Raw genomic sequence first — 27,785 nt, 5'->3', positions numbered from 1 at the left:
AGCAAACAACAACTAGGCTATCATTATCCATTATTCCATTATCGTCATATCATCAAAAATAGCAATTTATTTAATAGATCAATGATCAATACAGTAGTAAACTTACCTTGCTTAATAAAAGTTTAGGTAGGTGTCTCTATATTGAAATTATTGATAGAATCAGTTATTACCTAACTTAGTAGGCTAACTGTTTTGTTACTAACTTTTATTTAATAAAATAAGTTCGCAACTTAAATTCTGTTTCGGCTAAATACCGGTAGACCTAATATGGAACTAAGCAAGTGGAATATCTTCAGCTTACTTGATTCAAATTTTATGGCAAACGTCAAGACTGTATGTGTGTTTGGTATGTAAAATAAACCTAGGCTAAGCTACTCATAAGCAAGTTGAGGTTAATGGTTGGAAATTAAGTGTTAGTACATTCTTTTAGGCTTTACCAATTGGCTAGGCCTAAAATATTTTCTGCCTAATGATTAATTACTTAATACATTTATCTTTCATACTGTATTAGTTAACTTAGCCTAATAATAAATAATTAATACAATTGGTGTGAACCTGGCAATAACTTGGCAATAACTAGTGCACGCGCCTTTAAAAATCTATTGCTGGCCGTTTTGCGGAAAAATACGTCCGCGAGCAAAATTAACGATGATGCCAACAGATAGAGGACACTTTAACGGACACGACAGTATCAAGATCATGTACCTGGGGGATAAGTTAAGGGGGGTAAAACCAGCAATAAGTAGTGCGCGCGCCCGATAAAATCTATTTCTGGCCGTATTGCGGAAAAATACGTCCGCGAGCAATATAAACGATGATGCCAACAGATAGAGGACACTTTAACGGACACTACAGTATCAAGATCATGTACCTGGGGGATAAGTTAAGGGGGGTAAAACCAGCAATAAGTAGTGCGCGCGCCCGATAAAATCTATTGCTGGCCGTATTGCGGAAAAATATTAGCTGAAGGAGTGCGATTTTCGGAAAACGCCTAATAGGGTTTTGTAGAGAATTTAATTCACGTTCGCAAAGATTCTTTCAAATCTTTTCTAGCTCTTACCGTTTTCGAGCATATGTATGTCTTACCTTCAGCCGCATATGCAACTGACTCAGGTATACAAATTCTAGACCACTTCTAGAGGTGCTAAGGAGTTGAAATTTCGCACACTTGTAGTTCTTGGGCCTAAACCCACGGGAAAATTTCAAAAAGTCGCATTTTTAAATTTTAACCCCCCCGAAATTAAGGGTTTCCCCCCCATGTTATTCTTATGGGGAATAACATTAAAAATAGCCGATTTTTGTGTGCCCACCTGAACCACTTAGAAACGTGCTAGAGACTTCAAATTTGCGTAGTATTGTAGTATGAGATCTTACATTAACGGTGGAATTCGTAAAAACCTAATTTTCAAATTTTAACCCCCCCCCCCAAAAAAATCCAAAATGGCGGACCTCTGAAAACGAAAAAACACATTTTTTTCAAACGCCTATAGCTCAAAAACGGTAAGAGCTAGAAAAGATTTGAAAGAATCTTTGCGAACGGGAATTAAATTCTCTACAAAACCCTAATGGACGTTTTCCGAAAATCGCACTCCTTCAGCTTCAAAAAACGCCCTACTTTCAAAATTTTGTAAATTTTATTCAAATGTTTTACGGTTTTCGCTATTTTCTCATATTTAAACAATTCTTTTTTGCACATATTATTAATGCTCTGTACTCTCCTTAATTTACTTTAAATTTCACTCATTTAATGTTTTTTTGTATCTTTACTCCTTAACCCACAAAACTTACGTTTAATGTCCAAATTTAATGGTTTTTTTACCACTTTTACAAGCCCCATGTTATTCTTATGGAGAATAACATTGAAAGTGGCCGACTTTAGTATGCTCATCTGAACCCTTTAGAAACGTGCTAGAGACTTGAAACTTGGTATTATTGTAGTAGAAGATCTTATATTAACGGCGAAATTTGCAAAAGTCCCATTTTCAAATTTTAACCCCGCCAAAAATCCAAAATGACGGACCTCTGAAAACGTTTTTTCCAAAACGGATATAGCTTGAAAACGGTAAGAGCTAGAAAAGATTTGAAGAAATCTTTGCGAACGGGAATTAAATTCTCTACAAAACCCTATTAGGCGTTTTCCGAAAATCGCACTCCTTCAGCTTATATTTTTCCGCAATACGACTAGCAATAGATTTTATCGGGCGCGCACTACTTATTGCTGGTTTTACCCCCCCTAACTTATCCCCCAGGTACATGATATTGATACTGTCGTGTACGTTAAAGTGTCCTCTATCTGTTGGCATCATCGGTAATATTGCTCGTGGACGTATTTCTCCGCAATACGGCCAGCAATAGATATTATCGGGCAAGCACACTACTTATTGCTGGTTTTACCCCCCTTATCTTATCCGCCAGGTACATAATGTTGATACTGTCGTGTCCGTTAAAGTGTCCTCTATCTGTTGGCATCATCGGTAATATTGCTCGCGGACGTATTTTTCTGCAATACGGCCGGCAATAGATTTTATCGTGTGCGCTCACAACTTATTGCTGGTTTTACCACCCCTAACTTATCCCCCAGGTACATGATATTGATACTGTCGTGTCCGTTAAAGTGTCCTCTATCTGTTAGCATCATCGGTAATATTGCTCTTGGACGTATTTCTCCACAATACGGCCAGCAATAGATTTTATCGGGCACGCTCACAACTTATTGCTGGTTTTACCACCCCTAACTTATCCCCAGGTACATGATATTGATACTGTCGTGTACGTTAAAGTGTCCTCTATCTGTTGGCATCATCGGTAATATTGCTCGCGGACGTATTTCTCCGCAATACGGCCAGCAATAGATATTATCGGGCACGCGCACTACTTATTGCTGGTTTTACCCCCCTTAACTTATCCCCCAGGTACATAATGTTGATACTGTCGTGTCCGTTAAAGTGTCCTCTATCTGTTGGCATCATCGGTAATATTGCTCGCGGACGTATTTCTCCGCAATACGGCTAGCAATAGATTTTATCGGGCGCGCGCACAACTTATTGCTGGTTTTACCCCCCTTATCTTATCCCCCAGGTACATAATGTTGATACTGTCGTGTCCGTTAAAGTGTCCTCTATCTGTTGGCATCATCGGTAATATTGCTCGCGGACGTATTTTTCTGCAATACGGCCGGCAATAGATTTTATCGTGTGCGCTCACTACTTATTGCTGGTTTTACCCCCCCTAACTTATCCCTCAGGTACATGATGTTGATACTGTCGTGTCCGTTAAAGTGTCCTCTATCTGTTGGCATCATCGGTAATATTGCTTGCGGACGTATTTCTCCGCAATATGGCCAGCAATAGATTTTATCGGGCGCGCTCACAACTTATTGCTGGTTTTACCCCCCCTAACTTATCCCCCAGGTACATGATATTGATACTGTCGTGTCCGTTAAAGTGTCCTCTATCTGTTGGCATCATCGGTAATATTGCTCGCGGACGTATTTCTCCGCAATACGGCCAGCAATAGATATTATCGGGCGCGCGCACTAGTTATTGCCAAGTTATTGCCAGGTTCACACAAGTTGACTATTCCTACTGACAAAATTGTATTTCTGTTTTAAACAGGTTAACTTGCATTTCTGAGGATGTCCATGAAGTTAGCGTACCCATATTAGCGTATCCACTTTTGGTTATACCAATCGTTAAGTAGTTCTCGATAACTTAGTTCCCCAATATTTTCGCTGAATCTCGAAAAATAAGAGTTACGAGGCGTAAAAAGTGGGTACCGGTACGCTAACTTCACAACTATATAATTTCCAGCGGGCACCGTTTTCTGACCAAAAATGCAAACATCTATAGGATCAATCGTTAGTTCTCGATTGTTCCCCAATATTTTAATTAAGTTAGGCTAGTTCTCAAAATATAAAAAAGTTATAAGGCATAGGCCTAAGTATACAACGTGGGTACGCTAACTTCACACCTAGAGAATTTCCAGCAGGCACCGTTTTCTATGCCCGCTTATTGACTTATTATAGCTCATATGTAATAACTTAAGTCATTCCATCAGTTTGACTCGGTAAAAACCATCGTGTATTCAACAGAAATCATTAATTTACTTAGATCAGCGCAATCTGTAAGTGGCGCACATGAACTAAGACAAATTTGATTAAAAACCTACGACAGCTTAAACATGGGGATGGAATGTCTAGTTGTATCCAAAGGTCTAACTTAAGTAGGCTAGGCCTACTAACTTAAATTATGGAAACATTTTATTAAATCGAGTTATAGGCCAATAATTGGCTATTTTGTATGACTAAATTTCTCTGTTGTTTTTCAGGCAGCCTGGGAAATGAAGCGCTGTTAATTACAAGAGACGATGAAGTGTTTTCCATGGGTCCCAACACTGCTGGTTGTTTGGGTCTAGGTAATCTTCAGAGCACTCTCACACCTCAGAAAATTGAAGTTTTATCTGGTAAAAAGGTTGTTGGTAAGTTGTCAATTTAGGATGATTTCACTTATTATTATAGGTTACTTAAACTTATCACACAACTTAACCTAGCTAGCCTAAACTGGTTTTAAAAAATTATTCGTCACCAACAGGCTGCTTGGATCCACAACAGTATATGTAAGGTAAGGCCAGAGCAAGTGCTTTAAGTGGATGGTACTGTGTTATTGTAGATTGGTTTTTGAAAACCTAAGAACTCATTGGATTTTCTTAAATTTCAATGAGTTCATTTTATGAATTAAAAAAACCTACCCATTTGTGTGGTTAGGCCTGAATAAGTTTGCAGATGTGCAATCAGTGATTAACTTTATATGGCCATCATTCATGGATCTCGATGGTATCGAAAACCTAGTTAAATACCTCAATTTGAAAGATTGACATCCAAAATATGGTCTAAGCCAAAAAATCAACCCTTAAAATGTTACTTTACCTTTTGGCTTTAATCATCACTTGCTTTCTAGGACATCTTACTTGTGTGTAAAAAATTGTCCATAACTTATGCACTAATGTGTATTAATTTGATTAATAATTTGAATTAAAGGCCTCCTCAGATTATTTATTCAGTATTATTTACTATTCAAAAGTTTATATTCCACTTTTTTTAGCAGAAGTTAAAACTGTTCAGGGGTTAGGTTGTATAAACTTAAATCTTCAACAACTTTTTTAGGTTTTAGCTATGGAAGTGGCCCCCACGTTGTAGCTTTTACGGAAAGTGGAGAACTATACACATGGGGCCACAATGGTTATTGCGAGCTTGGCAACGGTACGACTAACCAAGTCCTTATTCCTACTCTGGTCAGCACCAACTTGTTGGGTAAATTCATCATCGAGGTTGCTTGTGGAAGTCATCACTCATTGGCTCTTTCTTCTGATGGGGAAGTGAGTGTATAGCAAAATTAGTTATAGAGTATTTAAATATCTCAAATTATGTGTTACAGTTGTAAGTTCACAAGATGGTTTACTTACTGACTGCTTACTTACTAGGCCTACTGTGGCTATTGGTAGTAACCAAGAAGATGATACTTTATCTCATCAAAACAAGCCTTCAAGACATCCGCTTTGCTCTCTGCTGTCTCTTCTTCCCTTCTTTCAAGTCTTCTCAGGTTCTTTCTGATCAATCCTCGTTATCTCAACATTGGCCTTCTTGTTGGTCTTCTAAACATAGGATTATTAGACGATATTGTTTTGACTAAAGTGTAGTCCTTAGTATATCTGTACATGTCCAACCTGTATCATCCACCTGCTTCTTGTCTCAGCCAAAATGTACTGAATATATGTTAGTTCTTAATTCTCTGTTATGGTTATGACAAAACTTTTATGCCCGACCTATTAGCAAATTTCCCATATAAATTAAATAAATAAATTAGGGAATAAGCTATCATCATAGTACTCATGGTAAGACCTGGACCCGTGACCGATTTACTTTTTCATTTTGAGGTCCCCAGAGGCCAAAAAAACCAACTGTTCAATTTCATATCTATGTGTGTGTGTGTGTGTGTGTCCGTTAGCGCGATAATTTGAGCAAAAATTATCAGATTTTGAAGAAATTTGGTACAAATGTACAGCTAGACGTTTATTCGAACAAGTTCGTGAACTAGTATAATCGGACCATGGGAACAGGGGTTTATGGGGTTTTCCCATTTTTTACCCTAAAAACAAAATATCTTGCAATTTCTTTCCAAACCATTTTGTAGAGCTTGAAAAAAATATTAAATACATTCAATTGTATATCAATTCAGGCAAATGGAAATTCGCTTAGTCTGCAGGTTTGCTGCGGCGGAGGTATTATATATATATATATATAATATATATATTAAGTATGTTTATGTTGTAGCCTATATTATAGAGGCTTTGTAAAACTTTATTTATTGTTATCTTGCTGGTTAAAGATACTGTAAAAACCTTGGATATAGCTGAGATGTTTTAGTGCTTACCAAACAATCTGGATATGTTGCTTGATGATGAGAAAAGTCAATAGGTTTTTGATAGTTTGAAACTGGACCCAGCTAGCTATCCTTGGTCATTAGGTTGTTCATAAGTGTCTTGAGCACCCCATTCATTCTACACTCATCTTCCATTTGCATTAGAGGTTAAAATATTCCCTTGTTTGTTTGAAATAATGAATTCATCAAGCAGACTTTTTTTGCTGGTAATTTCACAGACCATTCATACAGTAGGTACCACAAAAGGCCTCAGTAATGTGACTATTTAAAGTTATACGTTCTATTTTGTCCACTCAAAATCACATACAATTGATGTTGTTTTCACTTTTGCCGCAGGTGTTTGCTTGGGGCTGGAATAACTGTGGTCAAGTTGGCTCAGGATTGTCCACCAACCAGAGTGTACCCAAGCGAGTTCTGTCTTCCATTGGAGGCAAGAAAGCAGTCAACATTGCCTGTGGCCAGACCTCCTCAATTGCTGTTATTGACAACGGAGAGGTTACTTAATCTTTTTAATTTTATTTTTATATGTCTCGCCTTCACTTCCTAAGATGCTATGCTCTCGCGCGGATCAGTTTCACACATTACTTTAGGCTAGGCCTTCATAATCGCATCATTACGACTACAGTACAATGTAATCCATTGGTGATTGGCGGACTCGGAAACAAAAGTCACGTACTCCCAGCTGAGATGCTCTATTGTATACTAATTCATAATTCGAGTTTGCTCTGTTACATCCATTTTCAACCCATATTAAATAGTATATTACGTTACTAGTCCTGAAAATAAGTGTTTACCGGACGAGTGTGGTCGTTCCCGTGCGAGACGAAGTTGAGTACGGGATTACCATACGAGTCCGGTAAACACATTTTGGACGAGTTACGTACGATAGTTTACGCCATACTACTAAATCTCTACAAATCCTTATATATTACCACCAATTAAAGGACTAAAAATCACTAGTCATAACCTCTAAGCGAGGTTATGTTTTTGTCTACAACCACTCATTGCCAACAAAATACAGTATAATCAGCTGATTGGTGTCCGGTAAAACTCATTGCATAACAGTAGTACGCAATGAAACCCCATTTGATTAAGCTGGAGGCAAACAGCTGTTTTCTGGACTAAATACTTGCGTGGGAAGTTCGTTAAAACAGTGTAGTATGGCGTAAAAATGTTTACGGTTTAGCAAGGCAACGCTAAATAAACAGGCCGTCATGCTCCACAGGCATGACGTGAGTTTTGCCGTTTGTGATGAGCTGCTCGTTTTAATCTTTTCTTGGAAAACAAAAATATAACTAAAAAAAATTACATTATGTCTTGCGTCGCCTATAATGACGTCATGCCTGTGGAGTTACAGCCCGTTTATTTAGTTTTGCCTTGGGTTTAGGTGTAATTTTAAAGCACAATCATTCCGAGTGACTAATGGCAATTAAAAGTAAATTGCCTTTAGGTCTTGGCCCCCCTAGCCTTTGTTTTATTTCTAGAGAGAGCTTACAAAGGTTCAGTGTAGCTCATTGACTTTATTTATAATAGCGTTTACATGTGAACTAATTGTAGTTTAACAGCTGGTTACCTTCATTTGATAGTTTAGTAACAGTCAGATTGTAAACAAGGGACAAAACAGTTGATAAAAATCTATATAATTAAATACGCCAACACAAAATTTGCTGGTTGAACTCATCTGCCATTTCTTAACCGATTTTAATCATTGACACCAACAAAATAACTATTGGAAAGAGTGTGTCATGTAGATTTTCAAACTGACCTTACATTTTTCAAAAATTCCCTTGGGCTCGGCCCCAGTGGCTTTTAAAATTCCCATGCTATCCTTAAGAAGAACATATTTATTTACATTATGATCAGCTGGATATTTAATTGCTGTTAATATTTAAGCTGCAATTCAAAGATATGCGTCCTACAAAAATGAAATCTTTAAAAATTAAATCTTTGAAAGAACTCATTTGCAAATTATGGAAACATAAAAAGTCATAGAACGCCACTGAGTAAAAGAAATAGAGATAATATTTTTTAAAGAAGTTATGATCGTTATTAGCCTATATAATTAAGAACACCTACAAGATGAAGATTCCTACAAACAATGAACGAGGATGTTAGCCGAAGTGCTAAAATTTTTAGTTCGAAACATGGCCTTAACTTTGTGATCATTGCAGAGGAAAGCCCTCTAAGGCTAAATAAATCTGGTACACAATGACATTAATCTATGTTTCCATAAAAGTCAAGTGATTTTAGAATAATAGCCTATTAAAATATCCAAGAAATCCTTACTAACATTTTTATTGAAGGCATTTAACTATTATTCATATATAGCTAAGGGAAACAAAAACCAACTGATGAGGTCTTTAACTCTGCATTTTCTCAGGTAAATATAATTAACGTTATTGCAACTAACCAAAAGTATGCCAATTGAACAAATCAAATTGTGAGAGACAACAGGAAGTCCTTGAAGTCCAGGAAGGTGATGAAAAAATATTTTATCTTTATTAAAGAATGACTAAAATTTGTAAACTTCCTGCTGGCGATAAGAGTGGTACCATGCATATGTTTATCAATAACGAAGATAAACGTGGACAACCTTATGCGGGTATAAGTCAGGAAATGTTTGTACAAAACACTAAAAAACAATACCAGGTTATGAAATATGATAAAATATTTACAGGAAATGTTGATTACTATTATAGACATCGTGAGTATCTCCATGAGTTACACATCGGTAATCTTCGAGTTGACTCTTTTAAAATCATTGTAAATATGACTTGTTATTAGTTTTGAAATAACTTCTGTAATGCTTTGCAATTGCTCGAATTCGAGGAACATGTACACTAGTACACTAGTGAATGATTAATAGGTTACTTTTAGGCATAGGCTTAATCGAAACATAACTTATACTTGCTTTATGTATTTATATACAGGGTGTTTCAGAATTCTTGTCGGATATTTTAGGGTATTGTTCCTGGGTAAGAAACAAATCAAAATATCATATTTAAATTGACCGGAAGTTCTTAGTTACTTACACAGCCACCATTTTGTTTTTTCGCTTATCGATTGTTTTCTAAAAAGTGGTAAGAGATACGAAATTGAAACTTTGCAAAAAACATTTATGACAAATAGACAAAGCTACAAAAAAATTAGGAATAATTTTAAAATTCATAAAACAAAATTTCGGTCATTTAAAATTTTGTTTCTTAAATAACTCAAAAACCATTGAGTTTACAAAAAAACTACAAGAATAACTTTTTTTAAGAAATTTTAATTACAAATCAATTGACACCTTAATCTTTAAGATTAGATGAATATTAACTTAGATATGGCAGCTTTAGTAATACGTGACCGCTGGAGGCACAGAAAACGTACTACTATACCCAGAATGCCAACCGCATGGTAAAAAGCATTAAGCGGTTTGAGAGAGCTTTGCCTGTCAATCCGTAGGCAGCGCCACCAGCGTTGCCATGCAATAGCATAGCAACGCTGGTGGCGCTGCCTACGGATTGACAGGCAAAGCTCTCTCAAACCGCTTAATGCTTTTTACCATGCGGTTGGCATTCTGGGTTATAGTAGTACGTTTTCTGTGCTGGAGGTTAGATGTAGTGCATGCCGAAGCATGCGGCCACAACAAGTCTGCAACACAACAAGTCTGCCACAACAATGCAACAGTCTCCGTCCGCTTTGCAAGTTATTTTTAAAGGATTCTAGATTATTTCAAACAATAATAAAATATTACATAGCACCAAAAATGTATTTTTATCAATTATCAATCATTAGGATGGATTAAAAATTTCACAACTTTTTACTGTCTTTAAAATTCACACTAGTGTGAATCTTACTGAATTGGTTTAGACAGGAAAATAAAAGTATAAAGTCTAGTATTAACCCTGTAAACACTGTTTTAATGCTGTCTAAAATTACGTTACTGTACTTTATTTGGCTCCCTACTTCATTTGGCTTACTAACTCTCTAATCACTGTTTTAATGCTGCCCAAAATTACCTTACTTTATTTGGCTCTGTTCTGTTCATCTATTTCTGACCTGTTTTAGGTTTATGCCTGGGGCTACAATGGAAGTGGTCAACTTGGTATTGGAAACAGTGTAAATCAACAAAGCCCCACCAAGGTTACTGGATTAGCAAACACTGTTATAGTTAAGGTGAGTCAAAGTGTTTGCATTTTGATTTTAAGCTAGATGTTGAAATGAAACGTCATTGAAAGAAAGTGTTAATACTTGTTTGGACAGAGTACTTATTTTTACAACATGCTGCAGGCTGGGTTGTTATAGTTCCTTTTTAACCCAGTAATTCCCATGGTTATGCATTTAAAAGCTTGAGATAATAACAATTAATTATGAGTTGAGATGAATTACGTGTATGAAACTAGAATCTAGAATCAGTATAACAATTTAGTATCGGCAAGACGGTTGCCAGTTGTCTGACATTGAATAGTTTAATGTGCAATATCTCTGCATTTTCTTACGCTGAAAATAATGTTTTGTTTTAACATTTAGGTTTTTCATACCCTAACAGTGTGTGTGTGTTTGTATTCACCGAATAGTGGCATCCTTCACAGGCACACGGCCGTACTGTGGCACCTTCAAAAATTGTGGCACCTTTTTCAGGGTGCCACAGCTAATTCGATCATTTTTGAGGTTTTCCAGCATTATTACGTCGTTTAAACATCACATGCCACAATTGAGTATTTTTGAACTCGTTGATGTGAGTTTAAGTAGCGCAGGTACACACCGAACTGTGGGACACGAAACCATACAGGTAGCTAGCGCGCCTCGCGCCGTCCGCCGGAACTATAACTTTCCTAATGCTACGTTGCCAATTCTCACGCCAGCCTACACTCTAAATAGTGGCACCATGCCACAATTCAGTATATATCAACAGTGTGTGAACAGGATGCCACTTAATGAGTTGTAGAGCTTGAGCAGTGTGTAGAACAGTGCAACAAGCAACTAATAAACTAATAATACTACTGTACTGCCACGTACTATAAAACAATTTAAGTACCATAAATAATATACTTTTGCTCCGAGTGGTGAACAATGTTTTACATTACAAATAATTTGTGTAGTAAATAATAATTTAAATTGATTTTACCTAACCCGCCATTTAAACTTCCCTATCCCAAGCGTGATGTATACAACTTCCTTACTTCTCGAGTGATGTAAAGTATCAAAAACTCACTTGGTGATGTAAAGAAACCCATTTAAATAACATTGAATGCTTAACTTAAAAAATATAACTCTATGGAGCCAACGACGTTCAACGCTAGAAATCAGCTGTGCGCTTGAATGTTATTGTTATGCTTTAAAGTATTTTCCTACCTAACCTAGCTTTTGTTAGTAAAAGAACGTTACTGATAGAAGATGAGTGAAATGGATAATGAAAAATATTGTACGTAAACCCATGTATATTGTCGGGTCAGGTAAAATCTTGTACATTACACGTTACGCAAGAGCGTGTTTACATCATTAGGTGAATTATGCAACGAGCGGAAGCGAGTACAACACAACATTCACCTGTGTGAAGTAAAAACGCTCTTACTACACTTGTAATGTAAATAGCTACTACGCCACCATTAAAAAATTGATTTTCGTTTACAAACATAAAATTGGTAACGTAGTTATTTTGTATCAATTGAATTTGTACATTGAAACAATAACAATGTTTGAGGTTAGAACGCTATATAAGTTGTCCTAGACTGCATTTTTTTTATCTTGCAAACTATTTCGTGCTGATACATCTATTTTTTTTTAACATTCTAGTCATGTTGACAAAATATTTTACAATTACATTTCTGAATCACTCAGCAAAGGTAGATTTCGATGCATCATTGCTGAAAGTTATGTTTTGCTTCTCACTCTCAGAGTATTCCAAAGACATCTAATGTTTCAATCCATGTTCAAATGTTATATGAGGTAAACATATAACCGAATCAATTAAAGTACTTAAATTAAAATACATATTATTATCAACACGCATAATCTAGTTCAGATTATAATATCATCTCACAATCATATTTGTAAAACCTACTGTGGTGTTTTAACCAGTCCCCACTAACAAAAGCATAAAATGAAAGGTCCTAAAGAGGTTAACATTGAGTCATAACAAGAGTAGTTTAAAAGTTGTAACCGTGATACTGTAAATGATTTGATATTGTTAGATATTATACAATCGTTTTACAATTTTGTCAATCTATCTGTTACTTTCATACAAATGTATTTTTATTATTCAATGTTTTGTTTTGTAGAACCTTTAGTATTCTCAACTTTATTAATAACTAGTAGAATAGCCGTCCTTCGTACGGGGTTGGCATATAAGTAGAAAATGATCATTGCAGTGATGGGAGAGGAAACGGTTTAAGAAAATATAGTCTTTTAATTTATACGGTATCCTATAGTGTAGCACACATATAGCCTACCTATAATAAAAGAATGTGTTTAATGGTTTGCACTGTAAACGAAAACCTATCACAATAGTTCCAAACATGTTAACAGGGCAATTTTCTAACATATTTTAGTGAAATTATAATCAGGCAAACGGGAATTCGCTCAGTCTATAGGTTTGCTGGGGCAGGGGGATTATATTACTGTTTACAAACAAATAAATCAAAAGAATATACCTCATAACTCAGGATAAGGGCCTAGGTTGATAAGGCAATATAGAATGTTGATTATTTCCTATATCCATCGAATGATTTCTTTTACAATGAATTATTATAAAAATAAATAAATATTATTACAACATTTCACAAATATTATAACAGACTCAGTATAGTTAGATCATAAACAAATGAAGTACTGTAACTGAAACAATCCTATAATAATGAAATTACATTAACATATGGTTTGAGAGCTCCTTTAGGTAATGTTAAATAATGTTTACGTTCAGGCTAGTGACATCATTATTTTAAATTTATAATCCTTACCCTCTCTGTTCTAATATTCGTGCAGTATTTAATAAGGTTTGAACCAGCTGTGTTGAATTGTGAAATCAAAATCAATTTGACAGTTAGTTCTGCTTGTTTACATTTTTAAACTTACTAGGTTTGTTCTTTGTTACCATGGATACCATCAATCAATATTTACTTTTAAATCTCTTATCTCAGATTTTTGAAAGCCCATGGGGCAAAGCCCTAGGTGAATATCGAAGCGGTAATAGTTCTATATGTATCCTCGGAGCTGTAGCTTCATTTGTGTGCAATTTGAGCATAGTCGGATCAGTAGTTTTTAAGATTAGCTCATACAAACACACACACAGACACCCCCTCTTCTTTATCTAATATATAATATAATATAATATAATATAATATAATATAATATAATATAAATATAAATATAAATAATAAAATTCTCGTGTCACAGTGTTTGTCTGCAAACTCCTCCGGAACGACTTCACCGATCGTTATGAAATTTGGTGTGTAAATTCTGTAGGTATGCGAATCGGACGTAAACTATTTCCCGTTTCGAAATTCTTAAAAGGGCTCCGCCCCAGTGGCTCTGGAGTTTCCCATGTTAACCTTATGAGAAATGGAATTAATGAATCTTAACAGCTGTTTCAATTAAACAAGTTGGTTCTGTTCTATGATGTTCAATAGCATTAAAGTTACAAGGATTACCAACAGGGTGCAGCACTATTATTTCTTTTACATTTATGACAACAGCTAATTTGCAACCAAAAGGTGAGTGAGCGTAGCGAACGAACTTCAACCTGGAGGCGAGTGAGCGTAGCGAACGAGCTAACCTGAAGGCAAGTGAGCGCAGCGAACGAGCTCCAACCCAAAGGTGAGTGAGCGTAGCGAACGAGCTCCAATCCAAAGGTGAGTGAGCGTAGCGAACGAACTTCAACCAGGACGTGATTGAGCGATGCGAACGAGATCATCTTGAAAATTAAACGTAACGGTACTTTCTTTCCATCGGTCTGTCTTAGGGGAAACCTATAACTTAGGTGATACGAAGTTCGCCGGGTCAGCTAGTAATAGTATATAATATAATATAGAATAGAATAGATAGATAGATAAACAACATACAATTTCACCATACTATTTCAACATACAATATCAATTTTAGGAAATTCCTAGTATGGTTAGAAGTATATTGGCATCCGTGAAGTTTGTGTAATGTTTTTTAAAAACACTATGGGATATATTTAACTTCACTTATTATTTATTTAATATGTTTCTATTTCTTGAAATTCTCAGTTAACTGGGAGGCGGAGCAAACAGTTTGTTCTAAAATGAACTTGAAAATTTTAAACAATCTTTTTTCTGTTGGTTTACTTAAATTCTATAATGTTCTACTATGAATGCAAATCTTTAATATAGTCTAAATTTCCAGTCCCACCCTCAAAAACTATGATATTTAACAGTTGAATTTTTATAACGTATCAACACATTATTTTTAATCGGTCATCAAACTGATTCTTGAATTAGTAGTTGCAAGAGTACGCAAAACTGCAGAGAGTCCTTGAAAATGCTTGTGCAATGATATAATTTTAAATTATAAAAGAAACCCTTCAAAAAATTGTATTAACAGGACCAGAGGACCAATATGCACATGGTATTTCATTTGTATAAGGCAAAAAGTTCAAATCATATTAATTTATGATAGCCAATAGATTTTGGGTTTCCTTAAAAACAATTATATAAAACTGTCTGCAAATGTCGATAAAACTAATTTTATAAGAAATGGTGGATTCTTCTGTTGCTCTGTAGGCAACCATTTTGGTCACACAAGGAAGTCCAAACTTATATCTTAGTTTGAACAACGTCATCTTCATTTTACATTGCACAAGATACATAATCGACACATAGGCTTAGGCCTACAAAAAAAGAAGTAAAGAAAGTAACTTGTGATGGACCACGCAGATATAGGAACAGTCTAGACTTGCCTCTTACTGACGTTTTCCAAACGAATGTAGAAGTTAGATCTACATTCTTCATTTTAGGCTTGAAATACATTTGTTTGTGGGTAAGAGCGAATGAGTAAGCATGAACAATAATTTTACCCTTCTCCCCGAAACGCCACCATACCACAGCATCTTATTAGCAGAGCTCAAGGTCATTGACGTAATTGTAATGAACTAAATTTAGACTTCCACCCCCCAATGTCACCAATGGGCCCTAAAGGTTGGTATGTAACAATTCATGACGGTTGAACAATGGCCTTTAAAATACGCTTTTAATTTGTTTTCTAGCGTTTACCGTATCTTAGAAAAAGTTAGTTTACATAATTAACTACAAAAACTTTTTGGGCAAAAGAAAAATTAATTAATAATATATGTATCTATATCGTATTAAAGTGTGATAAAGGTTTGGCGTTTGGTTTACAATGTAAAAATTTTCAAAGTCACAAGATGGTTTCTGAAACTCTTTATACAACTCTCCTTTATAAAAATTAAAAAAAAATATGATCAAAAAAATTGAGCTCTTTAGCCACAAAATCCACCGTTTTTTTACTTACCTGACGAAGAAATAAAAACAGTAGCAGCCGACGAACTTTGTTATGTCATATTTTAAAACTCATTTAAAAGTACCGACTTTATTTCAAGATCTAAAATAGAAAATATAAACTTTTGAGCTTTTAATTAGAACCAATAGTGTCCTAGACTAATTGACATCTTTTATACAAAGTTTCAACGATTTACCTTTAGTCTAAATAGGCTAAATGTCAAGTTATTTTGAAGCTGGACATTGAGTCTTGGTGCCGTTTTCATTGGCATCTACCACTTCTAACCTGCACTAAGATGGTGGACCTGGCTTCAACTGCTTGTATGTTAGTTATATAGACGTGCTCCATCTATTGGTCTTATGTGATCGTTGATTTAAACTAACGGAATTCTGATGAAAATTTGAACATGAATTATTAGCAGTTTTGCAGGGATGATTAACAATAGTTTTTTTTTTTTTTATTATTTGAATTGCTTGTTAGTTGGCAACAAACCTTAGAGATGTGTATACATTTTTTAGGACTAAATTGAATTGGCAGATGTAATGGTAAAGAAGCGTACAAGAAAAAGTTACTGTCGCCTCATCCAATTTTTACAGCAGTCAGCTGTTGACATGCTAGGCGAGCAACCGCGACAGTGAGGACGGGGAACAGCTGATTTCATGTTCCTAGTTGGCAAATTGTCTGCTAGCTACTAACGTACACATGCATAAGCCATCAGCGGTAGCACCAGTAGCCTCATTGACTATATAAACACTTGTGTTAAGGTTTAAATACAGTAGTCAATGTTATTACTGAATTTGATACTATACATATTGTTACTAATATATGAAATGGAGAAAAACGTTACCTTAAAAATACAAAATTTCCCAATTTATATCCAGACCTTTTTAAATAGCTTAGAAAACAAATAATTTAGTATATCAAAGTGTTTTTGTACGGTTATTGGTAACAGGACAAATTCAAAAATTGTAAATTTAAAATTCCCTTGTTATTCTTATAAAGAAAAAAATGTTGTAGTTTGCTTGTTTATGGATATATTTTGATCAAACTTGATAAATTTATTTTAACAATTACAAAACTATTTGGATCATGAATGGTACTCTAGTTTTCCCAAGGTAGGACACGTGAATTGGAATTTTGGCGTTACAGACACAATGACAGTAACAATCAAACAAACGTACAGATATTGACATAAGACTCGTTTCGGCTTTATTATTATATAAAACGTAGAAATAACCAAACACTTCATGAATCTACGCAATGTACAGACAAAACAGTAAAGACTTTATAATCTTATAATTAACTATAGTGTTTCTGCCCGTGCTTCGCAACGGGGTGAGAATATTTGGGTCTCTTAATCCACCGTAAAATAGTATATTTCGTACCTAGGGCCGAAAGCGAGGTTTTGCCGACTCTAGATCGGGTTTTAAGTTCGAGATGAATTCGAGAACGTGAAACGATCGAGAGCTGCAAACCCATTTTGGCTCGTGGTACGAACGCTATTTTTTACCCAAGTATGTTTTGCAATATAACGTCCCTCTTATTTATGTGAAATATTTTGAGGAATCAGCAAAATCAAAAATAACAATAAATAGTTGTCGAGGCAGCTGTGACAAAAAACAATAAGCATCTAGACTGCCAGTGCAACTCCTAGGAACGGCCGATCGGTAGGATCGTGGATCAGATCGAAAAACCCCCCACCACCGCTCAGTGCCGATGGCGTGACGTCAACCATTACTGCAACGATACTGAACCGAACTGAGTCATGAGCCTTTGTGGTGTAGTGGATAGCGTGTCGGGCTGATAATCTGATGGTGCCGGGTTCGAATCCCACTGGGAGCACTAACTTTTTGTCAACAATTTTTTTCATATCAGCAAGTTTGGTTGGTTTGGTTAGGTTATGACAGTTTAATTTTATAATTAAAAGATTGTAAAATTGAATTTGAGACATTTTTAATTTTATTTTTAGAACAGAGCTATTTTTCGATTAGTAAACCTTCATTCGAGTTTATCATTATCAGCAAGTTTGATTACTTTGGTTAGGTTATGATAGTTTAATTATATTTAATTCAAATTTAATCTACAAATTATACGTTTTGACAGCAACAGTGATACAGATAACAATTTTCCGCGAACAGTTAGATAAGCTATGCTGATGCGCCGGTATGATCTGATCCACGATCCTCCGTTCCTCGGACTTGCACTGGCAGTCTAAAACAAGTCTATTATTGCAATGCCATGGATACAGCTTGTGCATTTAATATACATTAATCTTTTAAGTAAATAAGCGAACAAATGATTTTGCGGTCCTAGGGATGTAAACGCCTGCTTGGCCCCTATATGACGATGACAGCTGCCATGGTCAGGAAAACATAACTTTCAGCCACCAATTAACGTATGTAAAACAGCTAAAACATCTAAGTGTGGTGAAAAATTCGTTACACATACTTTTGCATTACCATGAATTAATTATATGCATACAGAAAAAACGGAGTCACTCTTATTGCGTATTTTAAGGTAAATTTCTTGTATATTCCCATGAAACTGATAATTTACCCAGCACATTAAGGCCTTTAATCCAAGTATCTAAGTTCGTAAACCATACATATAATGTGACGATAAAATATCAACGACATAGCATGTAGTTTTATGTAATCCTCACATTTCATTTGGTCCATTGACTTTAAATTTTCAAAATTATTGGAGCATGGAAAAAACTGCATGTAAAAAATCGTTACACTAATAAAAGACGACGTGAGGAGCTCGGGCAATGAGCTACAGCGGCTAGGGCATAGCCACATGAATACAGAACGGAATGAAGGAACTAGAACGGAGAACTGGCAACAGCGCACGCGAGAAGTAGGGGGGGCGAACACACCGCTCAAGCGCTACAACGCATTAGTGGCATCCTGTCCACACACTGTTGATATATACCGGTTTGTGGCAAGGTGCCACAATTAAAAACTGGAATGTTAGATGTTAAAATGGAGTGTTCATTAAAAATATCGATGCACACATGTTTCTACCACCTTCCTTCATCTACTGGTGGCCGCAGTTTGAAAGATGCCACAATTAGGTGTTTGCGAGTATGCGGTAAAACCCCGTATGTGTGTGTGTGTGTGTGTGTGTTTATGCAAACAAATACTCCGCTTACCTTTCTTTCTTTGCTTTTTTTTAATGTAACAACTTTTTGCAGAAAATTAAAAATTAAAATATCAAACTTTCTTGATTGAATCTTGAATTTAAATTTTTACTATCCACTGTCAGGTATCAGTATCAGCATCGGCTCTTCATGATCAATTCTTGATACCGTTGACACATCCCCAGTCATAAGTCACACTTCTGGTCGCCGAATCCTTTTCAACACAGTTACTCAAGCAGTTGTTTTGTTTTAACTAAGCAGGCTGCATTAATGAATGTATGGCCAAATTGATTATTTTAGCAAATCACACCCAACCTCTAGCCCAGTGGACCATCAGTCTGCTACTTCCAGTGCTTATTTATTCTCATACCTAGCATTGAGAATTGAATTAAATTGTTACAACCTTTAGAACTAAACAATAGCCCAATTATTTAAGTAGGTTTATCTATAATCCTTCCTATTTTGGCCCCTATAGACAGAATTCACTCTGTATTATACTCTGTGTGTATCAGGTGGTATGTGGCTACGCTCACACACTAGCATTGTCTGACGAAGGAACACTGTATGCCTGGGGTGCCAACACACACGGACAACTAGCCAGTGGGAACAAGTCCAACTCTTGCAGCCCAACTCCTATAGCTGCTGACATTGGCAGGTAATGAGGGTGTCTAGCCAACTGGGAATGGACGTAAACTTAAGTAACCGGGAAAAAGTCTGTTAATTGGACGTGAACTTTGTACGGGATTGGACAGTAAGTAATTGTCAATAGGCTATGGCAGCAGCCTGCTGCTATGGCATACTGCTTGTTTGCATCGTGGCCCAAGATGGAAACTGATGCTGCGATGAAAGGTTCGGTGGGAGTTTTAAGGTTTGCTGGCCTCATTATTACAGGGGTAATGAACAGCTTTCCTGGATCATCTATTGACTGTTTACTGGACCATCTACCCATTGACATCCTTCATAAAATAAGAGAGCCCTCCGTCTCATATAAAAAAACTTGAGGATAACCAAGTGATCAGGGGTCTCATTCATGGTCAAAAATCATTCATATGGTACTGAACCAAGTAGGCCTACTGGACATGCCATTTACCAGATCTTGTTTCCAAAAATATGCCTTTGACTAATATTATTCAAATGAATGAATGAAATCAAGGAATCAATCAATGACTTATGAATATGATCAATGAATCAATGATTCAAGGAATTAATACCCTTACTAAATTGTTGCTAATTTAATAGCTGTCGACATTTATTTTTTTTTTTTCTCCATTGTAATGTACCTTGTTTTATCACAGAGTTGTGGAGATAGCAGCAACACATTATGGTCATATATCTGCTGCTATGACTCAGAACTGTACAGTCTATATGTGGGGACAGTGTAGAGGTGAGCAATCTTTAATATAACTAGTAAACAAATTTTACAAAACTTACCAATAAATTTTTAGCGCAATCGTGGTCAGAAACTAACAGAAGCAATTAAAACTGTGAATAAAATATTATTTATAAAGTTGGATAAATTTAAACACTAACAAAATTGGGAAATCAAAGCGTTTCATACTTATAAGCCGACCCCGTACGAAGGACAGGTACTCAGCTAGTATTCTATATACCAGACTGGCCAAAGTATATCTGCAAATGTATCTCTAACAGTATGTGATGAAGTTTTCTCCAGAACAATAGGCCTTATCAAGGGTGGTAAGGGTCGATAAGTGAAAGTCGGTGTATCTTACACTTCTATTTATGCCATGTTCTTCTTATTCTAACACACAGGTGAACACAACAGGTATACACAACACAGGTATATATACAATTTTATATACAGTCTTGATCTTGGGTCCGTTGTCCTCCTACCAGGCAGTGTATCCGTGCTTGTGTTCATTGAAAAAGTAAAGTAAAATAAAGTATATATTTGAACGAATAATGGTTTTGGCCTCTGGAGACCTCAAAATGAAAAAGTAAAACCGTTACGGATCTAGGTCTTTCCGTGCCACCTATAGTAATGTATACATAGCTTCTAAATTACAAGCACTCTAAATTTAGAAAAATCGGTTTATTCAGACATGCATTAAAAACTGTGTTATTATTGTACTGTATTATAGTTTTTTTTTGTTTTTTTTTTTGTTTTTTAGCGGAGTCTACAAAAAATACTAAATTAAAAAAATTATTTGTCCCACAAAAGTTGTTTAAAGTCATTTTGTAAATAGACATCAGCTACAGTGACAAAATTTTAAGTTGTTCTTGGCTTATAACTTAACAAATAAAATTAATTCGATAGTACTGTTTTTATTGATTTATTCTTTACTTACGTTTTCGATACTTTTGTTGTGATATCCTAGTGGGATCAATACTGCAGTTCCGATACAGTAGCAAACCGAACATTTGAAAGATTGGTGAAATCGCAACGTCCCTGACCATTGTCACCCTGCTTACTATATAGTCACTATAATTGATGAGCTTACATTTCTATAACTCTGAATATAATTCAAACTCCAAACATAAAACTGTGATCGTTACTTTTGGTCTAAAAACTGTCTTTTTATTCTATCATTTTTATAGAATAGAATAGTGTTTAGTATTATAATCTTCAAAAAGAACTTTTCTATAAAGACATAATCATTTGATCCCAGGCCAGACTGTCTGTGATCCTACGTCGACCCCCTTCACCTCATTACACGAGGTGTTTGCTTGCTGTGCCAACCCGGCTGTATTGTGGCATCCGGTCACAGTGCGGTGTGAGCGAGGCACGTCCATCAACGACAGCCTCAAGATGGCGTTTGATGACGAGAAGACCAGTGACCTCACTATCATGGTTGAGGACAAGCCCATCTATGTTCACAAATCAATACTCAAGATACGCTGCGAACACTTCAACAACATGTTTCAAGAACACTGGGACGCCAATAGTCAAAAGTAAATGTAGAATTTTTTCCCTACTATTGGCGATGGACCTCATTGTTTTATCGATTTGAAACGGATTTTTTTTGTGTTTTATTTTCAAACATTGAAATTGTCTATGAAATATTTAGGAATTTTTGGTAAAGAGCTCTAAGTCGGAATAGATTTGATTTAGTTTTTGATAGGAAAAACAGGCTTACATGTACAGTGGGCTTAAATCTTTTCAATATTAAACAAATTTTACTTTTGCTAATATTTAACAAAAGCCTGAATACATCTTATAAAATATCTGAAAAAATTGACTTAATCGATTCATATTTTAAAACTCTATGTTTGTGTGTGATGTTTTGGCCATTATGAAGATACAGTTAGCCATCGATAATGTAGCAAATAGATATGGCTAGGAGAGTCTGTGATTGCTAAAAATATATTGTATTATCATCATTGTTTTTAGTGAATTTCCCATATAGGGAATAAGCTATTACCGTAGTACTCATGGTAAGACCTGGACCCGGGACCGATTTATTTTTTCGTTTTGAGGTCCCTAGAGGCCAAAAACACCATCCGTTCAAATTCATATATATATATATATATTTATATATATATATTTATATATATATATATATATATATATATATATATATGTGTGTCCGTCAGCACGATAACTCGAGCAAAAATGATCCGATTTTGATGAAATTTGGTACAAACGTGTAAACCTACATTTATTCGATCGAGTTCGCGAACCAGCATGATCGGACTATGGGAACGGGGGTTTATGGGGGGTTTTATGGGGTAAAAATAGGTTTTTCCCATTTTTGACCCTAAAATCACAAAAATTTACAATTTATTTCCAAACCATTTTGTAGAGCTTAAAAAAACAAATAATTTAGTATATTGAAGCGTTATTGTGCGCCTAATGGTTATAGAGAAAATTCCAAAAAATTGTAAATTTAAAATCCCCATGTTATTCTTATGGAGAATTAGTCAACTGTTGTAGTTTACTTGTTTATGAACATATTTTGATCGAATTTGGAAAATACATTTATTTCTTACTAAACTTTTAACATAAAAAAACACCTTTTTACCCTCCCTGTTGCAGCAAACCTAAGTAGGCCCTACTCGTTAAACTAATTCTATTTAAATAGGGAATAAATATGATATTTTTAAGGAGGCATTTTAATGTGAAATCCTATCAGGCTAATGGAAATTCGCTTAGTCTGCAGGTTTGCTGCGGCGGGGGTATTTTCTTAATGCATTTTATCAAGGTAATATGTCGCCATATTTTAAGTGCAGTATTAAGCATATCTTACGGTAAGAACATATGAGAAAATTTAAAAAAAGTATGAAACAGTACATGTAATCTGTTAAAATTAGAGTCTACAATGACAATTAATGCAAGATTGAGGATGGAGAAGGATTCATATAATACATACTTGTTTTGTTTCCACTGAAAAAGACTGCCAAAAAGTCTCAGATTATGGTGGGACAGCGGTATTCTTGGGCTCACCTTTAGTTCACCTTAAGTTGGCTTAAGAGTCATAAAAACCCAAACAATGACAATCATATACATACATACATACAGTGCATACAGTTACACAGTGTATGCACACATAAAAAATCCCCTTTACAAGTCTGTTCAATTATTTCAACTAGAGGTCGTCCAGCGGTCGAAAACTCGACCAAAAATATGTAGGCCAACAATTGGAATTTTTTAGCTAGAAGCGGTTGAGGTATGTTGAAATATCTTTGAGGATGAACCTTTTTGGCAGTAGTGAGTGTGATGTGTGTTCAATGTTCACTAGTAAATTTTTGAGGTTAAATCAAAACGAACAAACTATCAATTTCATTTTTGTAAAATGCAAACCTTTTCTGTATTTTACAGAGTGCTAGAGATGACACAGTATTCCTACCCTGTGTACAAAGCTTTTCTTCAGTACTTATATACAGATCAAGTTGATTTGCCTCCTGAAACTGCACTGAGTAAGTGTTTCTGAATCAATTGAGTGAATTAGCAAGTATTTGTTACGTTTCATCAGTGGCGGTTCCAGGGGGGGGGGGGCGATACAGTGGCCAAAGCCACCCCCCCCCCCCCATTGGACCATACATTTAGTGCTAAAAACGTAACCGTTGTTGGTTGGATACAGTTCTAGACGTTCAAAATGGCTTTAGAAAGTCACCAAATGGCTTTAAAATACCAAATTTTCTAGGGGAATGGCAAAAAATCCTGGGGGTGTGGGAACTCCTTGATAAGGTTCTAGAACCACCACTTGTTTCATTAACAACTTAAATTAACTCAGGGCTTCTTTCTATTTAAAGAAGGTAAACGACCTTTCTTCATGAGTTAAATTTAACTTCTTTAAATTAACTATCAGCATTTTTAAATAGTTGAATGTTTAGAGATCAATTGGGTTTAGGGGTTTGTTTCTGTTAAGTTCCAGCTACAACTGAGGCTGGTACTGTACCAGATCAACATTTTTTGCACAGATTTTCAAGGGAGAGGCAATTTCCTCCAGCTAAGAACCTAAGAAAAAAGGATTATGGTGTACATTCTGCATCCTGTTGCTCATAAACAAGTAAGTTTTGAGAAAAAAAATGAAAAGAACAAAAAAGTCTTAAAATCACATCTACATTCTATAAATATCAGTGTTCCAATATTAAAGTTAGCTGCAATTTTTGTAAATGGTGGCCACTTTTGTAACCCCAGAATCAATATTTTATTTTAAACATTTTTTATGAATTTTTAGAATTTAGATGCGATTTTAAGGTTTATTTATTCTATGCATTTTCTCCCCAAACTTGCTCGTTTTGGAGCAATATAGGATGCAGAATGTACACCACAAGCCATTTTTTCTTAGGTGTAACATGCTGTAACTCCTAAACAACTAGCTTAGCTATTGGTTCACTTTAGGTGAGACACCCTGTATATAGATTGTAATATTTATACATAGATAAACCCCTTGACTAAGGATACTTTTCCTTTTGGGTTATTTTTGGGTTAAATAACCACAGACAATACATTATGTCAATTACATTTACTGGTGACTAATAAAATTGAATATGGCTAATTAAATGTCTGAATCTTTCAGAATTGTTGGATTTGGCCAATTCATATTGTGAATTCCATCTGAAACAGCGTTGTGAACAGATCATAACCCAAGGAATAACAGTGGAAAACGCAGCAATGCTCTACTCAACAGCTATCTCTTACCAGGCTAAAGTTAGTTCTGCACATTATTTGTTTTTAATGTATAAGATAATAAATAAAATAATACTTGAAACTACAGAGATGGTAGAACTATTCTGAAGTTATCATCGGTTGGTCTCATTTAAAGCAGAGACGTTTGTGGAGATTTAATTCTGTTAAAGTGGTTCATTGGCTACAAAACAAAAACAGCTTTGATTTTGGATTTCAAAATAATTATTTACATAAAACTGTAATCCTGGAATTTAAAATTGTTTGGTAAACATTAAGGTTGAAGGTATCGTAACTAACTCACATAAGGAGAGAAGTTCCAAGAAAGTAATTTCACACAAAAGCTAAAAACTCATCAAAAACTTAACTTTTTGATCAGCATCGTAAGTGTTATTAAATTTACGGAAAGTAAATAAAGAAACGTCTTATAACACTTAAAACATATATTTACACCTATTGGGTCTGATGATGATTGGAGTGCCCAATCGAAATCGATCACCACTTACCACCTTTTTTGTATATTTACCGTCTTGTGAGTAACAGTATAAGCGTAAATATATGTTTTAAGTGTTATAAGACGTTACTTTATTTACTTTCCGTGTATATTAATAGGCAAGCATATTTCTTTAAAAGCTTTTTTCTCAGCTTGTGTGCATCGCAGGGAAAATCTACGCATACTGCTGGAAAGATATTTTCCTCTAGATGTGCAGAATCCCTTTATAAATTAAATTAGGCTCAAAAAAGCACAAAAAATTATTTAAAAATTTTAAATTAATTAACATGGGCCTTATGGGTTGCCTTGCTGGTGACACAATATAAACGAAACATAAACAAAAAATCAAAACAAATGGAATAAATTCCAAACACATGTTTTATTTACAGTGTGTGGTTAAAATAGAGAAGTCTGTACATTTCAAATTTTTAGTTGAGTTTTCGACCACTGGATGACCTCTAGTGCATATTAAATCAAATCACTCTTTTAGTCACCCAGCTCTGTTATTCATTTAGAACTCTTATCTCTATACTAAGGTCATCCGTCAATTAAACACTGAATACACATCCTTTAATTGGCATCTGCAAAAAGTCAATAGCAAGGCAATTCAGTTAGTATGTAGAACAGAAAGATTAAATACATACAACGTGTTGAATGACATTCTGTGTCTGAAGGTTTTCCTTGCACCATAAGAAATGTAATATTTTCTTTAGTACCTATTTTTTTCTTTTCAGGAGCTGGAGGATTTCTGTTTCAAATTCACCCTCAACCACATGACAGCTGTGATAATGTCGCAGGGATTCTCAGAGTTGGATGATGCAATTGCCAAAGACTTCATACGCAAGGCTGCTAAGGCTCAAGCTTTTAAATCATAAGCAACCCAATTTCTCAGTGGTTAGGCTTTTTAAGTGTTATCTAAGATTTTTAGTTACTGAAGTAGACATCCCATCTATATGAACCAGCTGTTGCCAATTCTTTATTAAAAAAGAGCATAGTCAAGTGAGCCAGTCACAGAGTGCACTAGTGTCAAAATTGTATTATCAACCTTATTTTTTGCTGCTGACCAAGTCGATAACAGTTGCTACAGCTGCCATACCATAGCCTATATAAGTCATTCCATTACATATAGTTTAACTTGGTAAAAGAGTTACCTAGTGTATTTGATAGAAATTATTAATTTATATCAGCACAATCTGTCCGTGGCTTACACATCAACAACTTCCATTTTGATTGAAAAACCGATGAAATTTTTTTAACAAGGGGATGATGGGATGTCTAGTTTAATCAATAGTTAGAGGTTTTATTTGTTTTAAATGTTTTATTTTATGGCTCCAAGTGCAAGACTTAATGATGGAATCTCAGTCTGTGATAATTAACTTATTATTTAACTTACATTTCTTACTTGTTTTATCTACACTTTCCACGTATTCCCACACATATTCCTTGCAACTACTAAACTTCTAACCTATAGTTTACATCTCACTGATAAACAATAAAATATTTTGTTCAATTGAAATGAGTGAAATATGCTAGAATGGTCATTTGGGAGTTAATAGACATACAACGAAACAATTTATTGCTTAGGGTGCACTTTCACTTACTGTGCTTCATGATTAGTTTTTGTGTCCAGCATACCACACAGTTCATCTACGCCTTATACCAGCATAGTTCTCCTGACTCCCAAGTTTTAGTCATGGTGTGAATGGAGGTCTGTCGTGCCTGATTGGACAAGTATTGTTTTTAACTTCAATTTTAAGGTTACAGAAGTGAAGTTTTTACTTTGTTGGCTATTTTTTATACAATTCATGATTATGACGTGTCAAAACAGGAAAAACGTGGTTTCAATGGAAAACAATTTTAAGTTTTGAATAGGTTTTCATTTGATGATTTTTAACATAGGTATCATATTTTGAATTTTGTGTTACCCTATTTAGCCGTTCTGCTACCAGAGAATCAAAATCCTACGGAACTTAATTTGTGTTTTTAATTTTTATATAGTTTTTTAATGTGGGCTTTCATATAATCTATATCATTTAAATTGATCTCTAATTAAATTAGGAGTGAGTTGCATATTTCCTAAGCGAAGTGACCATCATAATATAGCATTTACTTTGGATAATAAGACATTCCTGCAATAAAGAGATTACTAAAGTTGAAGAA

The 27,785-nt window shown here is 35.2% G+C and overlaps 1 protein-coding gene across 2 annotated transcripts; it reads left to right on the top strand.

Moving 5' to 3' along the window:
* Positions 1-27,774, top strand: LOC128995251 (RCC1 and BTB domain-containing protein 1-like). Of its 2 annotated transcripts, none has more exons than XM_054420204.1 (11): positions 1-126; positions 4,327-4,476; positions 5,162-5,373; positions 6,774-6,932; positions 10,491-10,598; positions 19,557-19,699; positions 20,340-20,428; positions 21,672-21,954; positions 23,822-23,919; positions 25,026-25,156; positions 26,360-27,774. In XM_054420204.1, the coding sequence occupies exons 2-11, from the start codon at positions 4,380-4,382 to the stop codon at positions 26,498-26,500; spliced, it is 1,461 nt and encodes a 486-aa protein (XP_054276179.1). In that variant the 5' UTR covers positions 1-126; positions 4,327-4,379; the 3' UTR covers positions 26,501-27,774. The 2 variants fall into 2 exon arrangements, with proteins under 2 accessions (XP_054276179.1, XP_054276178.1); XM_054420203.1 differs by having other exon boundaries at positions 1-346.
* Positions 27,775-27,785: the final 11 nt, after the last annotated feature.

Source organism: Macrosteles quadrilineatus, unplaced genomic scaffold, assembly GCF_028750875.1.
Source record: "Macrosteles quadrilineatus isolate MER2022 unplaced genomic scaffold, UCM_ALF_1.0 Scaffold_5__1_contigs__length_97177068, whole genome shotgun sequence".
Lineage (NCBI taxonomy): Eukaryota > Metazoa > Arthropoda > Insecta > Hemiptera > Cicadellidae > Macrosteles > Macrosteles quadrilineatus.
The sequence above is the reverse complement of the archived record's forward strand: the minus strand, read 5'-3'. Positions and strand labels throughout refer to the sequence as shown.